This window comes from Symphodus melops (assembly GCF_947650265.1).
Source record: "Symphodus melops genome assembly, chromosome: 7".
NCBI classification, from domain to species: Eukaryota; Metazoa; Chordata; class Actinopteri; order Labriformes; family Labridae; genus Symphodus; species Symphodus melops.
Genome location: NC_136697.1, coordinates 12171138 through 12195912, shown reverse-complemented (window position 1 = coordinate 12195912; position 24775 = coordinate 12171138). Strand labels below are relative to the sequence as shown.

At 41.4% G+C, this 24775-nt stretch overlaps 2 protein-coding genes and 1 long non-coding RNA gene across 3 annotated transcripts; 1 reads left to right on the top strand and 2 right to left on the bottom strand.

Moving 5' to 3' along the window:
* The first annotated feature begins 1171 nt into the window (after positions 1–1171).
* eif4a2 (eukaryotic translation initiation factor 4A2) lies at positions 1172–6249 on the top strand. Its single transcript, XM_079349361.1, has 11 exons — positions 1172–1281; positions 2104–2161; positions 2261–2393; positions 2653–2792; positions 3537–3705; positions 3807–3916; positions 4201–4344; positions 4729–4866; positions 4985–5074; positions 5294–5373; positions 5451–6249. The coding sequence occupies exons 1-11, from the start codon at positions 1250–1252 to the stop codon at positions 5593–5595; spliced, it is 1239 nt and encodes a 412-aa protein (XP_079205487.1). The 5' UTR covers positions 1172–1249; the 3' UTR covers positions 5596–6249.
* Positions 6250–13900: 7651 nt separating this feature from the next.
* Positions 13901–17931, bottom strand: b3gnt5b (UDP-GlcNAc:betaGal beta-1,3-N-acetylglucosaminyltransferase 5b). Its single transcript, XM_079349362.1, has 2 exons — positions 17665–17931; positions 13901–15700 (listed from the first exon to the last, which is right to left on the bottom strand). Exon 2 carries the CDS (start codon positions 15449–15451, stop codon positions 14288–14290), a length of 1164 nt encoding a protein of 387 aa, XP_079205488.1. The 5' UTR covers positions 15452–15700; positions 17665–17931; the 3' UTR covers positions 13901–14287.
* Positions 17932–19243: 1312 nt separating this feature from the next.
* On the bottom strand, positions 19244–19659 carry LOC306827511. The gene is made up of 2 exons (XR_013779642.1): positions 19492–19659; positions 19244–19278 (listed from the first exon to the last, which is right to left on the bottom strand). It is a non-coding gene; the product is annotated as an uncharacterized lncRNA (long non-coding RNA).
* Positions 19660–24775: the final 5116 nt, after the last annotated feature.

Below are 24775 nucleotides of genomic sequence, written 5' to 3'. Positions count from 1 at the left end.
CAAGTACTGTATTCGTTAGCTTCTCTTATTACAGTAGAAGTGCAGGAAACACAATGACTCGGTTATCACGCTGGTTATGCAAGCAGAATGAGGAAGAGGAGCCTGCCCTCCTCATACAGGACTGAGGGGTCTTTGATTGAGTTCAGACTGAAGAAATCAAACACTATAATGTTTGAGCTGCAGTTCTGACATGAGAGGAGCTGAAGTCAAACTGACTGAGTCTTTACTTTAATTCTTCATGTGTCAAACACATCATGAAAGAGTTAGTGTGGTGTTCAGGATGTGATTACAGTCTGTTCTGGATTAAAAGTACTGAATTTAGCTACTTATTTCTACGTTACGCTTTGAGACATTCATCAAATTGAAGTTGGATCACTTTGACTTCTGTTGTTAAGATATTAGAAGTTAAGAGGTTGGGACTGTAATATGATATATGATGAGATTTTTCTTACTAATGTGTTTATGGGTACGATCAGGGCTGGACTGATCATCTCACATACCCTGTATTTCTATGAAGGACCGACGTGCATTGTGACTGATACAGTTAACTTTTAATGACGGGCCAGTAAAGCAGGGACAGCTGTCCATTGGTTGAGATACTAAGTCATTATATTGAGATACTGACTCATAATTTTAAGATACTAAGTCATAATAATGACTGACAGGATCTTTTTTTCCCATCACAGTGGTGGAAATTGACTTCCATAATAACCAATCTGTAGGTTCTGAAACATTTTTTTAAACAAAGGTTTTTACATGCAAAATAGGAAAAAGAAAATGGTAAAACAAAATCACAATAACAGTTTAAGAACTCGATGTTTAGTTTAACAATCTATGAATAACTTGTCAATAGTTAGTATGGCGATGATAGTCTTACTTTATTAAATGTATTTATTCACCCTCAATCGAACGCTCTAAAAAATGTAGCACAACCCTGTCGGGAGCTTTTTGACTTGTCAGAGCCACCATAGAAACTAAGAACCACTTATTACTGCAATGTCCTTACGCTGATAAATGTAGTCCGCAAGAAAAAAATCGTTTTATGGGCGGGTAAATTGAATTACATGTGTATCTTGCAGGCATATACAACAGTTAAACGAAATCCACCCATTGATCATGCAAAAAATTTAATATATTGTCGACCAAACTGAGTGTTGAGTTTGTCCAACGTGAAAGTAGTCCGGCCGCATAAAAGCAGTTGGCATCGCCATCAGCGATCTTTCCACTCGCATGCTGAAGTTGGGAACGGATGATGTCTAGCGATTGTGCTGATTACAACAGGTAAACCCACGGTACAATCAGTTTTTTTTCTTTTACGTCTGTGGTTTTTCAGTGCTTTTGAGAGTGCCACGCTGTTAGACACTTAGTGTAATGAAGAAATTGAAATTATTATGCTAGGCGCAGACGTTGTGAGGGTGCTAAATGTTAGCTTTTCTATTAGCACCCTCAGTTTCACCGTAGCTGTAAGTCCCCGTTACAAGCCGCCTGTTTAAACTGGGTTTATTCTTTTCTAATGACCATTACTATAACATATTACCCGGCTGTATTTCAATACAATTTCCTCCCGGTCACTGCAGTTGAACGAGCCGTCTGGCTACAGCTCGGCCTGGCTCTCTGAAGAGGCCCGACAGCCCGACATGTTGGTTTCGTTTACGTTAGCAGAGCTCCATGTTTAGATGTGTACAGATGTGACTTTGAATCATTGGTGAACATTGATGTAAATGTACACACGAGGCGCTCACACACCTCGTGGTTACATAATCAGGGTTTTAAGAGGTGAAGGTAGTCGGGACCTGCTCGTGGAATTTGACACGTGGGCTCAGCGCGCGATAGTCCGGACTCTGTAATGAGACACCCTGGGCGTAACCAATGTCGTAATCTGCTCCACTGACTGTCCGCTCAGTCATCACCAAACAGACGTTAACGTTGTAATAACTGAGTTATCAGACATTTAAAGGCTTTGACATTAGCAGCGACATGACCCAACACGTGGTAGGGTTTACTGACCACTGCAGTTGTGTTTTACAGCTACGTCGTTCATTTCATCAACAGTTGTACAAGAGGACTTCACGTGAAATTTGAACTGTTTATTTTTTCTTATAGCTCAAAAGATAGAGGCCATGGGGGGCCAGATGGGATGGAGCCTGATGGAGTCATCGAGGTAAGTAAATGATCAATACGAGTTGTTTTCACAGCTGACTGTCTGTACACTATTTCACTCACCGGCCTTTGTTACTCATGTGTTGTTTTTTTTTTATAGAGCAACTGGATTGAGATTACAGACAACTTCGATGACATGGTCCTGAAGGAGACCCTCCTCCGGGGCATATATGCCTATGGATTTGAAAAACCATCTGCCATTCAACAAAGGGCTATCATTCCTTGCATCAAAGGTACAAAAAAACGACACTGGCTTATAAGTGAATTGTTTGAGTGAAGTGATGCTTTACCATCTTTCGGGACTTACCCAATAATGGGGATATTTATTTTTCCAACTGATCACTCAATACTCTTAACTTGACACATCAACAGCTCAAAACATAACTTTGATCTTTGATTGTGTGAGAAGTTTGGTCTTTATGAACACAAGTTTTATTTTGATAGTTTGAATAATCCTCTTAATACAATATTATTGCCCCCCCTTGCCTTCAGGCTTTGATGTCATTGCCCAGGCCCAGTCAGGTACTGGCAAGACGGCCACGTTTGCCATCTCTATCTTGCAGCAGCTGGACATTGAGCAAAAGGACACCCAGGCTCTGGTGTTGGCTCCTACCAGAGAGCTGGCTCAGCAGGTATGCTGTTCTGAGGTCACAATAACCTCAACAGTATCTAAGACCTAAACAGCACATTGAGGACACTGATTCAAGTATGAAGGTACCATTTTTTTAAAATTGACAAAATTCTGAAAAATGTGAAACAAAAGCATCCTCCTTCAACTGGTGTAGTCTGTGTCCATGGCTACATCGGTTTAAAAGGCGAACTGGCTTCTGAAATGAATTGTGCCTTAAGGGCTGTCTGCATTAACGCACGTTTGCAATGTGATTTTTAAGGTTTTGTTTTTGTAAATGTTTTTGTTGTTGTGATTTTGTGGTGTTGGCTGATGTTGGTGCACCATATGATAGCCACTTAAGTAAATGTAAGCTCAACAAGAAGTTCTGTATTTTCTTTCAAGTTAAAGACTTTTTTTATCAGAACAGGAAGAACAGCACTTTTAGCTTAAGATGGTGTAAGTAATGAAAGCATTAAAACTGTTAAATGAGAAATTCCAGTATTTCAAGTTACTTTCAAACATGTTTTAGAAAAACCATAAGAAATCAGATTAACTCGTGACTGAATGCCCTTTAAATGTTTTTATGTTCTGTGGAAAAACTGGGTGACATGATGGCATACCATCTTTCGGGACTGACTTAAATGATGAGTTCCTTCTGTTTTACTGATCACTCAACAGTTTTTCTTTTTCAGTTTCTTTTTTTTATTCTCATGCTTTGAACACTTGACTGAACTACTGTTGTTTTTCTCTTGTCATCTTTCATCAGATCCAGAAAGTCATTCTAGCCCTGGGTGACTACATGGGGGCAGCCTGTCATGCCTGCATCGGGGGAACCAGTCTTCGTTCAGAAATACAGAAGCTGGACGCTGCGGCTCCTCACATAGTGGTTGGTACACCAGGACGTGTGTATGATATGCTCAACAGAGGACATCTGTGTGAGTATTGAAGTGCTGCTTAATGGTGAAAACCATTGGCAATTCTGACTCACTTGATTTTACAGAAAGATGTTCTCTTTCCATCCTTTATTTCTGTGCAGGTGCTAAATACATTAAGATGTTTGTTCTGGATGAAGCTGACGAGATGTTGAGTCGAGGGTTCAAAGATCAGATTTATGAGATCTTTCAGAAACTGAGCACCAACATTCAGGTAAGTGTGACCTTAATGGTAGACTGGTGAACTATGACCCCCCCCCCCTTCTGCATTAACAGAAGTCTGCTATAATTGTGTGACTCAGATTACATCTGATCCATGCAATAATGCTAGCAGAGTATTACGTGGAAGGAGATGAATTTGCACTGTACTGAAAATGAGATGTGGTCGAACCTCTTTCTTAATGTTCGTTGGCCTCTGTCTCAAGGTTCAGTGCCACACGCATTGGATTTTAAATTTGGTAATTTGTCTATAAATCTAACGTTCCATCTGATCTGCAGGTGGTCCTGCTTTCTGCCACCATGCCAGCCGAGGTGTTGGAGGTGACCAAGAAGTTCATGCGGGAACCCATTCGCATCTTGGTGAAGAAAGAAGAGCTTACCCTCGAGGGTATAAAGCAATTCTACATCAATGTGGAGCGAGAGGTTGGTTTTACTTTGCCCTAAAACTACATAACACTGTAGTAGGAGAAATGTGAAAAAGAGAGAAACGGTTAGAGATGTCAAACTGTCCTTCTCACTAAAGCACCCTGCTGAAACCGCAGGAGCCAGACCTCACAGGTTAGGCTCATGTGGCCGTGTAAGCATGGGTACACCAGGGAAGGAGATGAAAGGCACAGTGTCTGAAATGAGGCTCGGAGGGACCGCTTTCTTAATGTCCAGTGTCCTGTGTCTCGAGATGCTGTGTTACATAGAACGTCTTCAAAATAAAATTAAATGGCTGACTTGTTGCTTATGTTCTTGTGAAAGGATTTGTAAGGTTAACTTAGATTCTCACAGCGTAACTTGTTTTTGTTTATTTGCCTCAAGGAGTGGAAGCTGGACACCCTGTGTGATCTGTACGAAACACTGACTATCACCCAGGCTGTCATCTTCCTCAACACCAGGAGAAAAGTCGACTGGTTGACCGAGAAAATGCACGCTCGGGACTTCACTGTGTCTGCTCTGGTAACATTTCTCCTCTCTGCTAGCTTGAACAACTATTGTGATGGCTAAATACCCTTTTAAGTGTATGTCGGTATTAGGACTGCACAGTTCCCTTAATTGAAATCTTCTCTATTCACAGCATGGTGATATGGACCAGAAGGAGCGTGATGTGATTATGAGGGAGTTTCGGTCTGGATCGAGCAGAGTTTTGATCACCACAGACCTCCTGGTTAGTATAGGGGACAGCTGGGTTGGCAATAAAGGAATCAAATTATTCTCTTTGAAATTGACACCTAAAATAACTTCAATACTGCAACAGTCCTAAAAATGACCTCAATGGGTTCTTCTACTGTAGGAGCCCGCTACTTTTAAATGAGCAACAATTAAGTGTGGAGGATTAAAGATTTCATGCACTTCCTTTGTAACCTTTTTTTCTCTTGTCTTTAAGGCACGTGGCATTGATGTCCAGCAGGTTTCGCTGGTCATAAACTATGACCTTCCTACGAACAGAGAGAACTATATTCACAGGTAAATCTCATCACACGAGTAAGTACCACTTGGCCACCTGGCGGAGTCTCATGTGTCTCACCTTTTCCCCGCTTCAGAATTGGTCGTGGTGGCCGTTTTGGCAGAAAAGGAGTTGCTATCAACTTTGTCACTGAGGAGGACAAGAGGATCCTTCGGGACATCGAGACGTTTTACAATACAACCGTGGAGGAGATGCCTATGAATGTGGCTGACCTGATTTGAGCTCTGAGAATTATCTTCTTTTTTCTTTTTTTTGTTATACGCAGTGATAGCGAGCGTACACTTGCATTGTGCTTATATTATTCGAGGGGGAGGAAAAAAAAACTTCTAAATGCTAAACCTTGGATCAGAATTTTGGTGTGTTAAAAAGGAAGTGACTTCTATGGTGGTCCCTCTCGGACAGTTGTAGTTTCTAACCTCGACATGCTGGCTGGTTGGCACTACGAAACCATGGGGTCTGTATACGTAAAGGTCCTTATCAGGTATTTCTTTAAATGTTCAGTAGAGATGTGTGTATTTGACGTTTTGCACCATTTAATAACTTACTTGTGGACTAAAAGGTATAAGTGCTGTATAAAGTCTGCAAATTATGTTGTGCTAACATATGTGCAATGTGTTGTGGACCTGCTTAATAGAGAAGCGTATGTTATATAGTAGATTTTCTTGCTTTTTATCATTTGTGAATGTTTTAACTGTAATTCTATTTCTTTCTTGTTATCCTAATTGCTTTATCAGAGTTTCTCACGTATTGGCCATATTTTGCGGACGTGGTTTTAACTTTAACAGATTATATTGCTAGTTCCCCCTCCAATTCTTTCAGATTTCTTCTCCAGAATTGTATGACTGTCCTAATAAACTCGAATTACTCTGAACAAACTTGCTGTTATGAAGTGTTTAAGTCTGTGCTTCAATGTAACGTTCATTAAGTGACATTTGAAATGCAATGTAGGTAACTGATCCAACTATGCAGCTCCATGCTGGGCCGTTTGGTGGAAACGGGGCTGTAAGCTAAAGTTATAGACGGACATACACGATCACATAATGATAGCTGAGAGCACCATCTAGTGGCTAACTAAGTGTAAGGTTGCAACAAAACGCAGTCGGCATTGACTGTGAAATGACAGTTTCCAATGCACGTAAAAAATACCTGTTCAACAGCTGTTTTTTTAGTGTAAATGCACCAGATTTAAAAGCTTATTTGGATTTCTAACAGAAACTTCCTGACAATCATTTATCTGCTCCTCTGGAGATCTACATCAAATCAGGTAGGCCTAGTTTATTTTGTTATCCATGTTGACAGTGTAATGTTTATCAATCAATACATTACTTTAAAAAAGGAGCTGTGAAAACACCATGTATACTGATATTTATTTTATTTCTTGACTAAAAGAACAAAAGTTCTGACACCTAAAAAATATACTACATATTGGTTTTGATTCTGTATTGTGCGTACGCCATACCATTTTATGCTGCAGACCTTGCACAGCTCACAATAAGTTGTGGATATTGTGAGGTCCTCAGTGGGTTTCATAAGGTGTTTTTCACTTCAGTAGATTTTGGGATAGGGAGGCAATTGTCTTAGCGAGATAGAACCACCTCATTTAGTGTTTTCCACGTTATGGTCTCACTGTGTACAGTGCGTCTTACATATTAGGGCCAATAGCAAAAAAAATACAAAAAGACGAGCCTTTTCAATGTGGCACCAATTTCAACATTCTGGGGTATAAAAAGCTGGTATTGTCAGTGAGTCATTTCCAGTTCATCATTCAAGCAGCCGTGAACACACGTCACGTAACGGATGAGCAGCGCCACCTGGACACAGAGCGCCTTCATGTCGGTAGCAGGCAGTCAGATGTTGCTCGTGAACTTGGTGTTTCTCAAAGTGTCATCAGCAGACTTGCAGCAAGAAACAGAACTACTGACAGAGTTTGTGACAGAGCCAGGAGTGGAGCCCAACAACGGGCCGCAATGATGACCAGTACTTAAAGACTTATGCACTCAGACGCCATTATGCTGCTGCCACACAGCTGCAGGTCTGTTTAACAGAAGTGAGGGCTACGAGGGTTTCCAGACAAACCATTCACAACCAACTCCACCGCTTTGGCTTGACACCAAGACACCGCCGTGACCGTTTGCAGTGGGCACAAGACCGCGTGACCTGGACAATGCAGCAGTGGTCTACCGTCCGGTTCACTGATGAGTATTGGTTCACCTTGCACAGAAATGATGGTGGTCAGCGTTGCTGGAGAAGGCAAGGTGAGCGATAAGCCGAGGTCAACATGGTCCCCAGGGTTCACTTTGGTGGAGGAGTCCAGGCAGGCATCACCAGTTAGCGCAAAACAGATTTGATGATTGTAGATGGTTCAGTCACTGCATGTTCTTACCTCAGAGACAGAGCCCATCATCATCCCCTGATTCCACCAGCACACCCCCAACTTTCTGTTCATGGATGATGATACTCCACCACATCGTGCCAGAATTGTCACAGGTCGACTTCAGGAAGTCGAAGTGCCTCATACTGTATGACAGGCACCAGATAAAATCTTTAAATTTTTTGCACTGCTCAATTCATTTTGGCTTCTTATAAACCTTGTGTGCATGTGCAAAGCGAGACTATGCAAGTCTGTCCTGAGTCAGGCCTGACCAATTAAGGCTGGATTGCATACATGGAACTGCTTGAGGATTAATTAGGATATGGTGTTAGTTTCAGTTAGGCTTTATCAGGTAAGCCTGACTTTTTTTTAGCGACGTTGATAGAGTACCTCCTTGGTTTTTGTGGAAGTTATTCACCAGGAAATGTTAACATTCTGACCAATAGTTTCATGTTAACCAACCCTTTTGTCCCAGTTAAAGGTTTCCATTTTACTCATTGTGGTTTATCTGTGGAAACAGAAAGCTCAGTGTATTTTTTTTTTTAAGGCATCGCGTTATTTTTTCCCACAGTATTTTGTCCTGTTCACAAGTATTCAAATAAGAACAATTAATCAAAATAACACATTTCCTGTTCGAAACATTTGAACCAAAAATGACACTGCTGTAAAATAAACCAAATAAGAATGTACCGTAACTATTAAATATTATAAGGCCTCTGCAGTAATAAATCTAGCAGTATTACGGATATTTGTAACAAACATGCAGAGGCGCTGCTCGTCGACAGGAAAGGCAGACAACTGCTTGGGCCTGACAGTTGACACACTTTCAACCACAAAAAATGAAAATTCTGTCAGCACATGTTGCCCTGGTAAGTGGTGTATGCATTATTTTAAACTTTTAAAAACAATGTTTGTCAGTGTAAGTCCCCATCAGAAAATCAAGAGAAATTATTTATCTGGGAATAAAAAGAAGATCTTAAAAGAGGAAGACATTTAATGGTTGGGACATTGGCAGACTGTTAATGGACTCTGGCTTGAGGGGTCCCCAAACAACTAGATAGATAGATAGATAGATAGATAGATAGATAGATAGATAGATAGATAGATAGATAGATAGATAGATAGATACTTTATTGATCCCGAGGGCATCCAGTAGCAGTATACAGACAGGCAGGACACAAGACATTAGGGGGTTCTGCCCAGGGGTGTGAGATACCACACACACACACACACACACACACACACACACACACACACACACACACACACACACACACACACACACACACACACACACACACACACACTGCTACACTCTGATGAAAGGGCGCCTACTTCTACTGATTCACATAAGTTACACACACAGGAGGCATTAACACACTTAGGGCCTGATTTACTAAGATCTCAATTAAAGAGTACTAAATTGCGTGCTCATTGCAAAAGTTTGCACGCTTGGCTTGTGGGCGTTTTGCGGGTGATTTACTAAGAACATTTGCGTGAATGATGTCAGGTGCAAACCTTGTGGAGGCGGTAGTATTTCTGTCAGGCTTTTGTGCGTTCTACTGGTTTACGTCACAGAGAGACTGCAGACGCAAAATAGATATTAGTTAGAGGCAAATGAACGTCCAGTATTTTCAAGTAATAGCAGATAAATCTGAATATAACAAAAGGACCGTTCGTTGACGGTTTCTCCTCATGCTCTGACATTGGACTGAATAGGGTAGGATACGCTGTCTGCTCTAAAACCAATGTGTTGACCTCTGGCTCACTGTCACCTTATCACTCTGCACAAACAGCAGAACTGAGGCATGCAAATTAGTATCTGGTAAAACTGTCACAATCTACACTAACTCCCATTATCCCTTCGGAGTAGTTCATGACTTTGGAGCACTATGAAAACACTGCTCTTCTCTGAAATCTGACTGTAAACCTATTTTAAACTGTGGTTTGCATGTTTTTCCATGTGTGTAGAAGCATTTCTAACTAAACATGTTGACAAAAAAAACTGTCTTTCACTGAACCACAATTTCAAGAATACTTGTTATCACCGAATATTAAATAAAAACAAAAAAGGCATGTACATCTCGAGATAGCTCTGGATAACTGATTGGTGTGGTGTTGCTCACCACACCATGGTGAAGTGGTGGGGAAATGTTATAGACACTGGCAAGTACCCAAGCCTAAACCATGTAGTTTTAGGGGCTCTCTCATTTTTGTAGAATCATTATTTAGAGCCATGGGAAACATCATTCATGACAAAAGCACCTCAGTGAACGTGGCAACATTCATTGCAATTCAAACAACCAAATATTTCCTCTGGTCCAGGGGACAACCATGTAGATGTTCAAGAGGGATTGTGAAGCTCTCCAAGGTTGACAGAGTTCTCTGCAGGAACATCCACACTACAAGCACAAAGACACGACTCACAGAAAACAGGCCCTGTTGAGGAAGAGTGAGAGGCAAAAAGACTTTGGGTGCCAGCCAACAATCAGTTCCGAGCAAAGCAGGAAGACTGCAGTGGAGGAGGACAGGCAAGCCAGAGTGAGGCACATAGCAGCTCAAAAGCGAGAAAAAAAAAAGCACTGGAACTAATGGTACTGGCAAAGAAGGCAAAAAAGTAGTAAGTATTCTCAATTCAATTTGATCCCTTTATTCAGTATTTAAACACTGTAGGGACAGACAGAAGGCTATCACACTTACAGTAGAACACATCAGCGTTTGACTGCATGTTATCACAAATGAAATTACATTGTTGTCTTTAAAGAAAATAATGACAAAGAAATGCTTTCAAAATACTCAACAGTGAATAATAACAATTAAGAAATTGTTCCTGTTTCCCCTTTTAGGAATCATCTCCGAAGAAGAGGATAGGGGTATGGGGCTTACATTATGTTTAATATTGGACAAAACATGCCCACTACCAGTCATTCAAAGTGTGCTTAAAGACAGAGGAAGATGACCACTTACCTACTTTACAAGACCTCCACAAGTTCTCCTATACAACTGATAACAATGTCATGCTGTCACTATTTTCAAGTTACTAAGCCCCTGGTTCTTCAAATCTGTTGTAGTTTCATATGAATTAAACATTTATTGAACGAAATGCAATTTCCAGTAGGGTCATAAATCTATTATGATGTTTTTAAAAAGAGTAATTGACAGTGTTCCCCTATCTTAACATCTGTGTTGAAATCTAGAAATCCATTTTGCATCATTTGTGCTCTATTACAAGTGAATATATACACTTCACACTCAATTATTTCTTTATCTACAGTGCAAATCTTTGAAAACAATGTAGGGGATTTTTAATACATGTAAAAAAAAAAAAAAAAGGATTCAGCTACTCGCAAGCTGTATCACTGTCATCACTGGGTTTTTTTTTTTTGGGGGGGGGTTGCACGTTTATCTACTCCTGCAAAGTATGTTTACATTCAGTTAAACATGACTTACAAATGTTGCAGTTAATTTCTCACTTTTTTTTTTTTAAAGATTTATTTTTGGCCTTTTTTATAGAGGGAGGAAAGTGGACAGAGTCGGAAATCAGGGAGAGAGACATGCGGGAAATGGGCCACAGGCCGGACATGAACCCGGGCCACCCGGGCGAGGACTGAGCCTCAATACATGGGACCACGCGCACAGCCGCTGCGCCACCGGCGACCCCATAATTTCTCACATTTTTGACGAGTTGGAATGTTTAAGTTATATCCTGGTGTATATATATTATTCTTAGCTTTTATATTTTGTACATTTTTACTGCTTTTCTACTTTGTATTTCACATTATAATGTTATTGTTATTATTATTATATATCCATGTCATCTTTTTCATCCCTTATAAATTTGCAGCCCTGTTAATCTCCCTATTCTTTTCTGCATTATTTAACAGTCTGTTTTGGTATTACAAAAATGTTCATGGTTCAGTAATCCCTTAAGCCTGCATCATAAAGTTACAGAACTAGAAAATGACTTCCTGATTAGTTTATACTGTTTGTGAAGGTTTATGACAACATGACATATATTGTGTGTCTTTAGCACTGGCACAGAACCAGCCTGAGTTATTACTGTTAGGTCTGTGCCAGATGCCTCCATGGATCAGACATACTCTGGACACTGATGACTCTCTGGCCAATGCAGCTGGGTATTTTTGGCTCTGCATATCACATGTCAGCTGGAAAAGGCCTGCATGAAAAGCACAATCATAGTGAAAAACATTGCAGTGCACACTCAGGGAAAGTTTATAGCTTTATCTTGAGAGATGGTTGTGTAGTAGATTGTGTGTGAGCTTTAGTAAAAGTTTTACCTTTGTCTCCAATAAAGCCTGAGAAGCCCCATCACCTGCTCTACTTAGTAAACTGCTGTCAAAGCAGAAGAGACAAACAGATGGAGGGAAAGGGCTTCAGGGCTTTTATTGCAGGCTGGGTTGTGTAATAAGGTGTCTTTTGCACATGGTTGCAACGGTTCAACATGGTTTCCTGTCTACACTTAAGGTTCAGTCAAAGAGCCAGTTATCATATTGTCTGTTCTCCATAGGCACTTAATCTTTAAGAAATATCTAAAAGTGTTACTTCAGTTCATTTTATTCCTTAATAAACCCCAACTCTAAATGACAACTTCTACTTTAAATATAACTTGATGATGATACGTTTACTTAACATCTTTTGCATTTTTTTTCAATTTTTCAAACTGAAAAAGTTTATTTTCAGATAATTTTAAATATATATATATATATATATAGCAATCCCTGAAAATGTGTACAAGAACCTTGAACTGTTTTCTTCAGCAAATAATATATCCTTCTTGAGAAAAAAAATTTAAGATTAAAAGGAGTCTTCATGTTTGTGTGTTGTTGCATGTTGTCCTTAATAATAAGTAAGTCAAAAGACAAAGGATTTTTAAAATGTAAATGTACTTTAATTTCAAGTCCATGCACATTTATTGTACCGGTGTGGTTGTTTTTTGAAAGCACATCTTTTGCACTTGTCTTATATTCCTAAAATCTTTTTATACTTAGCTTGCACAGTGGTTTGAAGAATTTATTTATTTTCTAGATATTTCTGCACGTCCAGCATGTATGGAAAATTAAAGATTCATTTTACTTTACATATAACAGCTGCTGTTTGAAGAACCTGGTTAGAGAACTAACAGACTGTGGACAGTGTAGACAGACTGCTGTGGATGGCTCACAAGGAATATGTACTTGAGGTATTTTAGAAAATCAATCAATGATCACAACTTGAAACCAACTTTCTCTTCCAAGTTGTATAAATCAAACAAAAAAATAAAAAATATCAATTTGTTGAGCCATAAAAGTGCTGATGAAATGATTTTGTAATCTTTGAACAAAGTGCTGTGAGCTGTGTCCCCAGCATGAGCTAAATAAGGCTATGTTAAGCATATTCTGGCGTAGCTCCATATTATCAGACAGAGTGGTAGTATTCTACCATCCAACTCCTTGCATTATTAGAAATTTTCACAGTTCCCCCAAATATCACTAATTTTTGTTTGGATGATTCTGAGAACTTTTAGAGAATGTAATCCTTTCAATAAATATCTACAGTAAAACTACCATTAAAGAACTAAAGTCGCTACATTAGTGTTTTTAACCACAGTTGGATATTGTTGGTTTAAAGGTCTGGTATAAACAACCTAATAGCCATTGAAATGGTCATAATACACAGCAGCAACAATTTGCCGTCAGACTGGCGACCAATCTTTTCTTCCCCATGACTTCATCATTAAACTGAATTATTGATCTTTACTTAAAACAAATACATGAAACACTTTTCACTTTGGATATCTTTTTTTATTTAAAAAACGTTTTCCACAAATCTTATTACAAAAAAAGTCTGTGTAACTTACAAAAATACAAATTTTGAATCCATGCTTTGTTGCTCATCATGACTTCATACGTATTTCCAGAACAGGAACTGACACATACATTACCTACTGCGAGACATTTTGCAATAACATCAAAACAGTTTCAGTTACTGACATTCAGTTCAGTTTATCGAGATGAATCACAGAGCATCAACGTTAAACGTGTTACTTCTGCTTTGTATTTTTGTTTTAGAAACAGACCTTTTTCCGGAGCTTTAATTTCAAATGTTTTATGAGATATATTTTTATAAAAGAATAACAGAATGAACAAAGAATGCTGTTGTTTTTTTAAGAATAAAATGTGTAATGTATTAGAGTAGTTGAATCTACTGGAAACATTTCTCTCTATCAACTGGCTAAGATAGACAATTATTGAGTTCATCAGTTGAAAATCAAATTGGTGAGAATGGCGGGTTTGAGTTTGGATAACAGCTTCTTTTAAGAGCTGGATTTGATCACATTCTTCTGTCTTGGCGTGTTAATGATCGCACAAACATGAACTGTCTTTTCTTTCTACCTGTGAAAACACAGAGCCCTCACACTTCAGTGTTTTTACATGGGCATCCAACTGACAGGACTGAGGTAATATTTGCAGTGATGATCCTCCTTTCAATTTGTCCTATGTCACACTCCCACCCTCTGTCACACACTTACACACAACCATGAACTACAAAAAGGCTGCTTTGCAAGGGTATGTGTTGAAAAAGTAAGGTTTACAGAGGAGAGAGACTTTCACTGCTGTGCAATACAGCCTAGCTATGAGTCCAGATGTCCTCTTTTTCACCTGAGGGTCTGTCGCTGCCTTCCACAAGTCAAAGATATCTTCCACATGACCGTGTGATGTCATCATCTGGTTGTAGATGCACAGGTGGTACGGTGCTTTGCCTTCACCTGAGAAATAAACGTGCTCCTGGGGGGACACACCGATAGCATTGGCACAAATGCCCATAAACACATCATCTATGTAAAGAGAGGCATTCAGGGTCAGTGTGGCTTGGTAAATTCTATCTGCTACGTCTCTGGAGACCACGTAACCAGCCCCTGCTGTGTAGTCTGGGTACGCCAGCCACTGGTACATCTCGAAGGACACATAGTACTTGCTGTCTTTGCTGCGGATTGGCGGTGCTGCTCGGTGCACTCGTCCAATCCAAAAGTCTGTAACGCCCCTCCTGCTTACATCCTGAAGGTAGCTTACCAGGTTTGGCATGTGCACAAATATGTCATCGTCAGCGGTCATGAGGAAGCGGGCGTGTGAGCAGCGTCTGTGCATCCAGTGGAACTGCATGATCAGTTTCAGAGTCAGGTTGTGGAAGGAGTCGAGAAAGTCTTGTTGGATCAAATCACGATAAAGTCGGTCCTCGTTAATAAGTTGTTTCTGAAAACCGACCCCACTTCTCTTGCTCCACAAGGGCTCCTCCTTCCTGGTTGGAGGTGCTCCTAAGGCGAATACCACCTTGACTGTCACTCCTAGGGCTGTTTGGATGTAGGTCTCATTACCCCAGGTGGACCTGATGGCATTTCGCCTCTCAATGTTCTCTGGGGAAGTTTTAACAAAGAGGAGTAGGAGGACGTCTTTTCCAACGCATTTGTCTGGGTGGTCCAACAGGTAGTGGAAGTTGCTGAAGCTCCTGGCCTGCTCACGTGGGATGGTGAGGCTCTTGTTGATGTAGGTGAAGCGGTTGACCAGATAGCGGAAGGAGTAGGACTTGACATGGTTGACAACATTGCTGTCCAGCTGCTCCCAACAAACCATCACCACCGATAGCACCAGGCAGGTGGTCATCAACTGCACACACTGGCATCTTCGGATACGCCGAAAATTCATTAACATCCTGGAATTCTGTCACACGGAGGCGGTGTTCCTTGTCTGGTTGGAGATGGCGATAAAGCAGGAAATTTGTGGTGACCAAGAGCTGAAATGGTTGAGGATAAGGTCTTCCATCCTAGACTGTCCACATTCAGCAGGAGGCATAGATTGGGGTCATCATATCTTCTGGGAAATGTCCACAATGGCAGAAGAACAACTTAATTGCTCGCCCAGCAGATGAGGATTCATCATTGACCCATGAAGACATTGTTTCTGCAGAACAGAAAAAAAGGGGAACATTTACCATTGTGACAGTTGACAAACTAAAACTCTTCAATCTCTCATCTGCTTCCTGTGCTGCTTCCTTTGCTCTTAAATAGAGGAAGTTAATTCTACCAGAAAAAGAAAGAAAGTCAGAATTTGCAGAATATCTTCTCAGAAACAAAGATTGAGAAAAGCAACTGGGTCTCATGACATGTTTTGCAACCGAGTTTTAGTGATGAGTACTCTTGTTCAACATTTTGATATAATGCAACAACTGGAGCAATTGGCGAACTTAAGTTTCAAAACAGCAGCCCCACAAAACAAATTTAAATTAAGACCGCTTCCAGAGTGGATCTGAACTAGACATTTAACTACACCCACTCGTGTTCAGTGCAAGATTAGAAACGCTAACTGAAAAGTCAAAAGTTAGCGGGGGGTGTGAAGGGAGTGGGCATGATGACTGAATGCAAAAGCCAACACAGCAAATGTGGCAATGCAAGCAAAGTTCATAATGGAGGGGTTTAAGGGGTGGACCTACTGAAATCGCTGAGAGTCACGGAAAGCATTCTGACACAATGGAAGGCGTCAGAAAAGCTCGGCAGCATAATGCTGGACGAGAATAGCCTGCTTCCGGCCGGGCACGGTCTGAAACCAAGGGGGATCATGATGGGCCTGGGAGTCCCAGTGCACCCCGAGAGCTTTTTAAACATCACTGGATGGCCTGTGCCTAATGGGGTCACTGGCTCAGAATGGCTCTCTTTTCTCTCAGCCTGATAATGAGAAACTCTGCTTCACCTCTGGTCCACGTCAGCTTCCTGCTCGTACGTGAACACTGACTGTTACACCTCATTCCTTTGAATTTCCCTCGGGATCAATAAAGTATCTATCTATCTATCTATCTATCTATCTATCTATCTATCTATCTATCTATCTATCTATCTATCTATCTATCTATCTATCATTCTTTATCATACAGTACGCACACCTGCTCATCGGACCTGAAGTTTTCTGGTTATATTTTATTGCTCCTGTCAGCAATAAAGCAGAGTGTGACAAGCGTTTATTGTAATACAAATTATGTACATAAGCTCAAACATGCCACACTATGGACTTTCTCCTCTGTTTTATTGGAATTGGTGAATAAATAAAATGTATCTGCCTAGCTATAGTTAATACAGACTACACAGGATTTTATGTGCTTCATTTGATCCTGTAAACAAAAGGCTGGTCAGGTCTGAAGCCTATTCATTCCTTCTGCCGTTGTGAACATTTGAACCACATACAAGATTATACAAAAACATGGGTCTGAGGTAGAGTTTCTTCCTTAAAAATAAACATTTCAAAAGATGTTTAGTACGAGGTTGTAAATATGAGACCACTATTGAGACAGATGGATCAGAACATCAAAATCAAACAAAACAAGTAACAAATATAGTTCAAGACAGCCAAAGAGACTGCTGTGAGAAGTGCACAGACAACAATGACTATGTATAATTAACAGAGTTTTTCCAGTAGGCTACTAGAAATGACAGTCTTGTCAGAACTATTAATAATCTATTTATAATCAGAATTCTTCCAAGACATTTTTAATATTTTATTGATCTATACTGGAAGTCAACAATTGGAAGAATTATATATGTAATTTCTGTTTAACCTTTGGGGGGGAAAAAAACAAACAATTGTTAGCCTACAAACTTAGCAACAGGGGTGGGGGAGCAACAGTAAATTACACAGTGGTAACCTTTAACTGCTTTAAATCATAACACCAAAGGCTCTGTCCCTTATTATGAACAAGTTTGTTCTGCTGTCACTCTGTCCTACACTGGAGCCCACACAAACACAACGTTTAGATCCTCAATCCTCTGTCTGCTGCATCTTTAAAAAGCACTGCATGTTTCTAAAGTCACATTTATTTATAGCCTAAAGTTGAATCACAGATCACAAACTTCACTAATGAAACCACCAAGACTCACCGGTTAAAGAAAAGTGTGTGAATCCGAGAAATAGCCTCTACAGTCTCTTTCCCCGTCTTCTCGCGAACTGCACAGATGCTCTTCTTCTTCGCTGAAATTAAATCCTCCTACAGCAGGTGATGGAGCAGGCATCGATCCCTCGTTAAACGCTCAAACTATCTGGTGTTTTTCGGTGCCTGTGTGTTTCCCGATCTGTCATCTGACTGTGTGGAAATGACCTGTGAGTATTGGTTGCCTAGGTACTTATCTCTCTCCTCTCCCTCGCGCTGAAGTGTCCACAGCCAACTTTTGACCACGCCCAATTACGTATGTTGACTGGGGGCCTCGGCGGCCATGCTCCCAGGTACTTTGGTCCTGCCATCTCTGAGCGACTTTATTCAAAAAACTTTATTTGTCGCCGGGGGACAATTCAAGGGCACACAGAGCAGTAAATGAACGACAATGCAGCTATGCTAAAAAAAAATATATACTTTCTTATCACATTAACACTGTTTAACAGACTGCAAGGAGACAATCATTTACCATAGGGATACTGCAGCTTTTAAGAGGGTTGAAAGCTAAAATACTGTAGATGATAGGTGCTATGCTTTTAGGTTATTTGTGAAATTATCCTTCTCGGATTGATGTAAGACTGATGATTAGGCTACATTTAGGTGGAAACCATGCCCTATATTAAGTTAACCAATGTGTCCTTATTAGCCAGCTTTAGATACAGCTAATGAGATTTAACTACATGTCTAAATGCTAACCCTAGGCGCCTACCCTACCATTTCATGTCACAATATGATGAGATAGCAAAAGCATGATTTCATTTTTAACATTGAGAAAGAAAGTGAACGCTGGTGGCTGTTATCTAATGGTAGGTAACAAATATGTTATCAATGATTCAGCAGCAGTGAACATAAGTCTCTGAAGTTTTAGTATAGTTTAGCTACATAGTTCTTGTTATACAATAAGCCTCCTTAGATTTTTCTTTTTAAGGCGTATTCATGCACATGCATAGGGTTCCCCCATATATGGAATCAATCAACCACTGCCTACATTTGTATTTTTTCATGAGGAGTGGTCCCACTTCTAAACATGTAGGCCTACCTTAAAAAGGCTTTTTTTTTTTTTTTTTTTTTTTTTTTAAACACACTCATGAGGTATGGGTTAAGTCTGAATTATCTTGATGTATAAAAATAATAAAGCAATAAATAATAATAATAAATCAAAAAGGAAAAAATGCAAAGTAGGGTGGACCGAAGCTGTATGGAGGGAAAACTAGTTAAACAAAAGAACCAATACTAACAAAACGGAATTAAAAGGGTTTATTTTAATACAGAATCTAAAATAGAATAGATAAAATATACAATTGAGATATTAAAATACTAAGAACTACACTACACTCAAGAAATGAAACAAAACTGAGCTTAAGCCACTTAGTTAAGAGGCAGACTACGCTGAGGAAGGTGTGGGGGTGCAACCATATTCTCACTGTTGTGCAGCGCAACAAACCTCACAGCAAAGCAAAATGTTAGCGCCTTCTATTAGTGACCCAGTGCTTTTAACTCACATGCAAAGTTGAGTTACCTCACCCTGGGTAAATAGCCTCTAAACATAGTGGCTCAGTGGCTGAAAGAAAAGCACAACTAATTAAACAAAACAAAGTAAGGTCAGGCAAATTCAGTTGGTGGCAAAACTAGGACAAACTAAGACAAAACAGGGACAAAACTAAGGACAAAATGGGGCTAAAACAGCAGCAGTTAAAGCCACCTTAAAATGGACACAGGCCATTAATAACAACACTGGTTAAACTATCAATTAAAACTAAGCCACCCTACTCACCACAACAGGGAATTAGAAGGTCTTGAGAGCAGGGAACCACCAGCCAACTACAACCCACAGCAGCACAAAGAATGAGTGTATTTACAATTGAAACAAACCAGTTCAACCTGAGACGAGAGCTCTACTCACCAAGAATCACATCAAACAAATGCCAGGCCATGTCAGGCTCCCAGGTGCTTTAAATATGGCCACCAACATGCTGGCTGTGGGGGATGTTTATCAGCGCCTTCTCGCTAAGTTTCCAGACCTGACTGTGCCGACGTTTTTGGCGGTGGTCGCGAAGCATGGTGTGGAGCATTACATCCCTCCAGCGGGCCCGCCGGTTTTCGCGCATGCACGGGGGCTGGACTCAGCTAAACTGGCCTTAGCCCGGCAGGAGTTTGCGGTGATGGAAAGACTGGGGATCGTACGTCGCTCCAATAGTCCATGGGCTTCTCCCCTGCACATGGTACCAAAGCCGGGTGGACGCTGGCAGCCGTGTGGTGACTTTCGCAGGCTGAACAGCGCCACCACGCCGGACCGTTATCCCATCCCGCACATCCAGGACTTTTCTGCGCGGCTGGCCGGGGTTTCCATCTTCTCTAAGGTGGATTTGGTGCGCGGCTACCACCAGGTACCGGTACATGTGCGGGACATACCAAAGACTGCCATAGTAACTCCGTTTGGGTTATTTGAGTTCCTGAGGATGCTATTTGGCCTGCGGGGGGCAGCACAGACCTTTCAGCGGCTCATGGATTCTGTTCTACGGGATTTACCCTTTTTGTTTGTGTACCTGGATGACATTTTGGTGGCCAGTTCTTCTGCCAGGGAGCACGTAGAGCATTTGAGGTTGCTGTTTAGCCGGTTGAACAAGCACGGCCTGATTGTTAACCCGGCTAAGTGCCAGTTTGGAGTGGCCGTAATTGACTTTCTTGGGCACCAGGTGTCCTCACAGGGGGCTGTTCCACTGCCTACAAGGGTGGAGGCTATTGCCAACTTCCCTCGACCGTTGAAGGTCAAACCGCTGCAGGAGTTCCTTGGGATGGTAAACTTCTACAACCGCTTCATCCCACGAGCAGCTCATCTCATGCACCCCCTGTATGAGGCCTTATGGGGGAAGAAAGCTTCACAGGAGGTGGACTGGTCTCCAGTCTACGGTCAGCCGCTGAGGGTCCCGGGGCATTTCCTGCTTGCAAACTTGGCTCAAGGGACGTTGGGGGCCTGGCGGCCCGCTGCGCAGGGGGCTACCAAGGCAGTGGTTCCTGTACCCGTGCATCACTGTCTGCCCCGCTCCCACATGCCAAAGGACCTCCAGGCGGACAAATTTGTGGCACTTTTTATTTTCAACCAGGGAGAGGCTAGGGAAGAGATTAAGAACCGATCCAGAGGGAAGGAAGATCCAGGACAGATTTTAGCTATATTGCAGGAATTGTATGGGTGTAGTAGGTCATGTGTCTTTGCAAGAATTCTTTTCAAGAAAGCAACAAGAAGGTGAAACATTGCAAGAATTTTCTCATGCTTTAATGTGTCTCATGGAAAAAGTTGTCCTGAAGATTCCAAATGACCTGCCAAACAAAGATGTGTTACTCAGAGATCAATTAGTTGAGCATATTTCTGATTGTGCTCTCCGCAGGGAGTTTAAGCAATATGTTTGAAGCCACCCTACTTTCACTTTGATCATTGTCCGCACTGAAGCAATGAGGTGGGAACAAGAGGGGATGCCTGGGGGTGGTGGGAGTAGAAACCACTCTGTCCCTTCTGTATTTGGTCTGCAACACACCATTCAGCAAAGCCATCACAGCTATGGCCAGGCAGGTAACTCTTTTAATGCTGAGTTAGGTGAACTAAAAGACATTCTTATAAATCAGCAAGAGCAACTGAATCACCTTACACAAATTCTGGCTCCCCTAAACAACCCCCAGAGAACCCAACCAAATCGTAAAAATACAGTAATTTGTAGAAGGTGTCAAAAGCCAGGCCACTTTGCTAGGGAGTGTGAGGGAGAGTATGTTGCTCCACTGCCAGTCACTGCTTCAATGCGCCCCAGTTCCAATGGTAGACAGTGCCCCCAGAACCAGGGAAACTTTCGCCTCCTGAACTACTGAGCCAAAGTTCAGGTAGGGGCCCCTTAGGCTCAGTCTGCAATCGATAACCCCGAAAGTTTGGTGGCACATTGCCCAACCTTAGCGGTGCTCATGGGTGGTGTTTCAGTCCCATGTCTGGTTGACACAGAGTCAATGGTGTCCACTATAACTGCAAGTTTCTTTGCACAACATTTTGAACCGTGGGGCCCCAACAAACTCTGTTCTTGTAACTGGTTAAATCTAAGTGCTGCTAATGGTTTGGCTATACCATATGTAGGTTATCTCGAGCTGGATGTTCAGCTTTGTGGTAAGGATATTGCCAGATGAGGAGTGCTGGTGGTCAAAGATCCCCCAGGCATGATACCTTCAGTTCCAGGTGTGCTTGGTATGAACATTATCAAGGACTGTTACTAGGAGTTGTTTGTACAGCATGGTGCAGCACTTTTTGACTTACCCTGCAGGCTCCCACTTAAATGTGCAAAGGTGAATCGTGGGAGGGTTTGCAGAGTTCCTGGGGGTACCATGAAAATTGTGGCAGCCACCTGCTCTCAACACCTGGTGGATGCCATGTTTGAGCCCTTGAGCAATGGCTTGCCTGCAGGTCTGCTAGCGTCCCCAGCACTTGTAGAGTGGTAAGAGGTACTGCGTATATCCCGATTGTCAACGACTCAGGATGTTGTACTGTACCCTTGCACTGTTCTTGGTACCCTGAGTCATGCCGATCTTGTCAGGTCTTGAAGAGGGGAAGGTAGCTGCCACAGTTTCTTCCCAGTCTGTGACAAGTTCAGTGCAGGAAAAAGTTGCTGCAATTGATTTAACAGCCCTCAGACAGGAAGAGCAGGTGCAGGTCAGATCCTTATTGCAGAAGTACAGTGGTGTCTTTTCTTCACATTAAGGTGATTTAGGCCCAAGCACTTTCCAGAGGTTAATGGAGAGGATCTTTGGAGATCAGCACTGCCAGTCATTGTTGTTGTACCTGGATGATGTTGTTGTCTTCTCTTCTACCGTAGCTGAACATGTGGAACACTTGGATGCAGTACTTGGCCGCCTCCAGAAAGAAGGTCTTAAAGCCACGCTGGAAAAGTGCTCTGCTTCTTCAAGCCAGAGGTAGGCTACCTGGGACATGTCATTTTAGGACATCAGGACATGGTGTGTGAACAATGTCAGGTAGCTAAGAACACACAACCTGACTGCCTGTGCATACATGGGTCATTTGCTTTCTTCCCGTCCTGTTTTGCCCTGTTTTGTCCTTAGTTTGCTCTATTTTCTCCCCGTTTTGTCTTAGTTTGTCCTAGTTTTGCCACCAACTGAATTTGCCTGACCTTACTTTGTTTTGTTTAATTAGTTGTGCTTTTCTTTCAGCCACTGAGCCACTATGTTTAGAGGCTAGTTACCCAGGGTGAGGTCCCTCAACTTTGCATGTGAGTTAAAAGCACTGGGTCACTAATAGAAGGCACTAACGTTTTGGTTTGCTGTGAGGTTTGCTGTGCTGCACAACGGTGAGAATATGGTAGCACTCCCACACCTTCCTCAGCGTAGTCTGCCTCTTATCTAAGTGGCTTAAGCTTTGTTTCATTTCTTGATTAGTATTAGTATCTCAATTGTACATTTTATGTATTCTATTTTAGATTATTTTATTAGTATTTGGTTCTTTTAACTAGTTTTCCCTCATCACAGCTTCGGTCCACTCTACTTTGCATTTTTTCCATTATTACAATAAATACCTTTTTACATTGTGATAAAACACGACTCCCCCTCTTCAGTTTTTGAACCTGTGTCTTTAATTATTTCCTTTTTTAGAATATTTGTGTATTTCCTAGGGTGCAGGTCTCCAGGTGGTGTTGTCAGTTATTGTTTAACATTAGTTTATTTTCCCTTAAAACCAAAATCCCCACGCCCGCTCTGCCACAATGGCAATGCATTTCGTTTTATCATTGACAAGGATTACGTTTTTCGTCTAAATAATGGGTTACACTGTTTCTGATGCACATTAACTGAGGTAATTGGTTTTGTTTGGTCAGAGGTGGTACGTGACATTTCTCCACCGCTTTACTCCTGTCATAGCAATGGCCTGAAACAGTTAAACCTTATCTGATGAGGCTGCCCAGAATTACTGAGCATTGTAAATCGAAGAGGAAAGTCTGTTAGTCTGTATCAAAAATGTATGCCAATGAACTTACGTCAAAGGTTTGTCCTTTCATTGTCCTTTTAACACAGTTTTGCTATGAAAACGTGTAGATTTACAGATACTGAACTAAAGACTTGCAGTGACCCTCCTCAGTGTCAGATTTATTTTTAGTTTTTTTTTGGGGGGGGGGGGGGGGGGGTTTCTGCGGGAGGCCTCTGCCATTATCTTGATAGGACAGTCGGTGGATTGAGTACAGGAAATCATGAGCGAGTTGGGGTTTGGGGGACAGGTCAGACTGGAACCTGGGTTGCCTGCTTGGACAACTATACCCTCCATATAGGGACAGAACAAATCATGGCCTTAATTATTCACCAATTTTATCCTAATTCAATTGAAAGTTGTTTTTTTTCATTTGACTACAAATTTCTTCTTTGAGCCATAAAGGTTGCCTCTTGAGAAGCCCAAATACATTGGGCATAATCATTGTTTATTTTATTAGCTAGTCATTTGTCCATCAGCACTAAATATGAAGTATATGGTTGCCAAAAAATGACCAAAGCGATGAGGTCATATCCCATTAAAAGAAGCCATTCTCCTCCAAGCTGACAGCTAAATTTAAGTCTGCCCTGTGGCTCTTCTCTCTCTCTTCCTCCAATCCCCTACTCTATTCCCTGTCCTGTCCAATGGAAGGCAAAAGACTAGAAGAAAAAAACAACCCTATTTTAACAAATAACAATTGTACCTTTCGATGGCTCTGGAAATCATACATTTTTACTTGTATAGCATTGATCAGTAATATCTTATTAGTGAATGAGTCATTCATGGACAATGTTTGTAAAGGACAGTCAGGGAGATGTCAGATGAAGCAGCTAAAACCAGTCAGTGGGTTTGGAAGAAAATCATGCCAAATGGGGGCAAAAACAAAGGAAGGAGAAAATGTGCATTGTTTTTCTGTCTTCTCTCTTAGGGTGAGGTAGAGCAAAAGTCTGATCCCATTCGGGCCACCTCACTCACTCTGGCTGCTTGCCCCCGTGTCTTTCTAAAATGTCTCTTTAGACTTCTCTGTCTTTATTTTATCTTGTGTTCTTTGCCA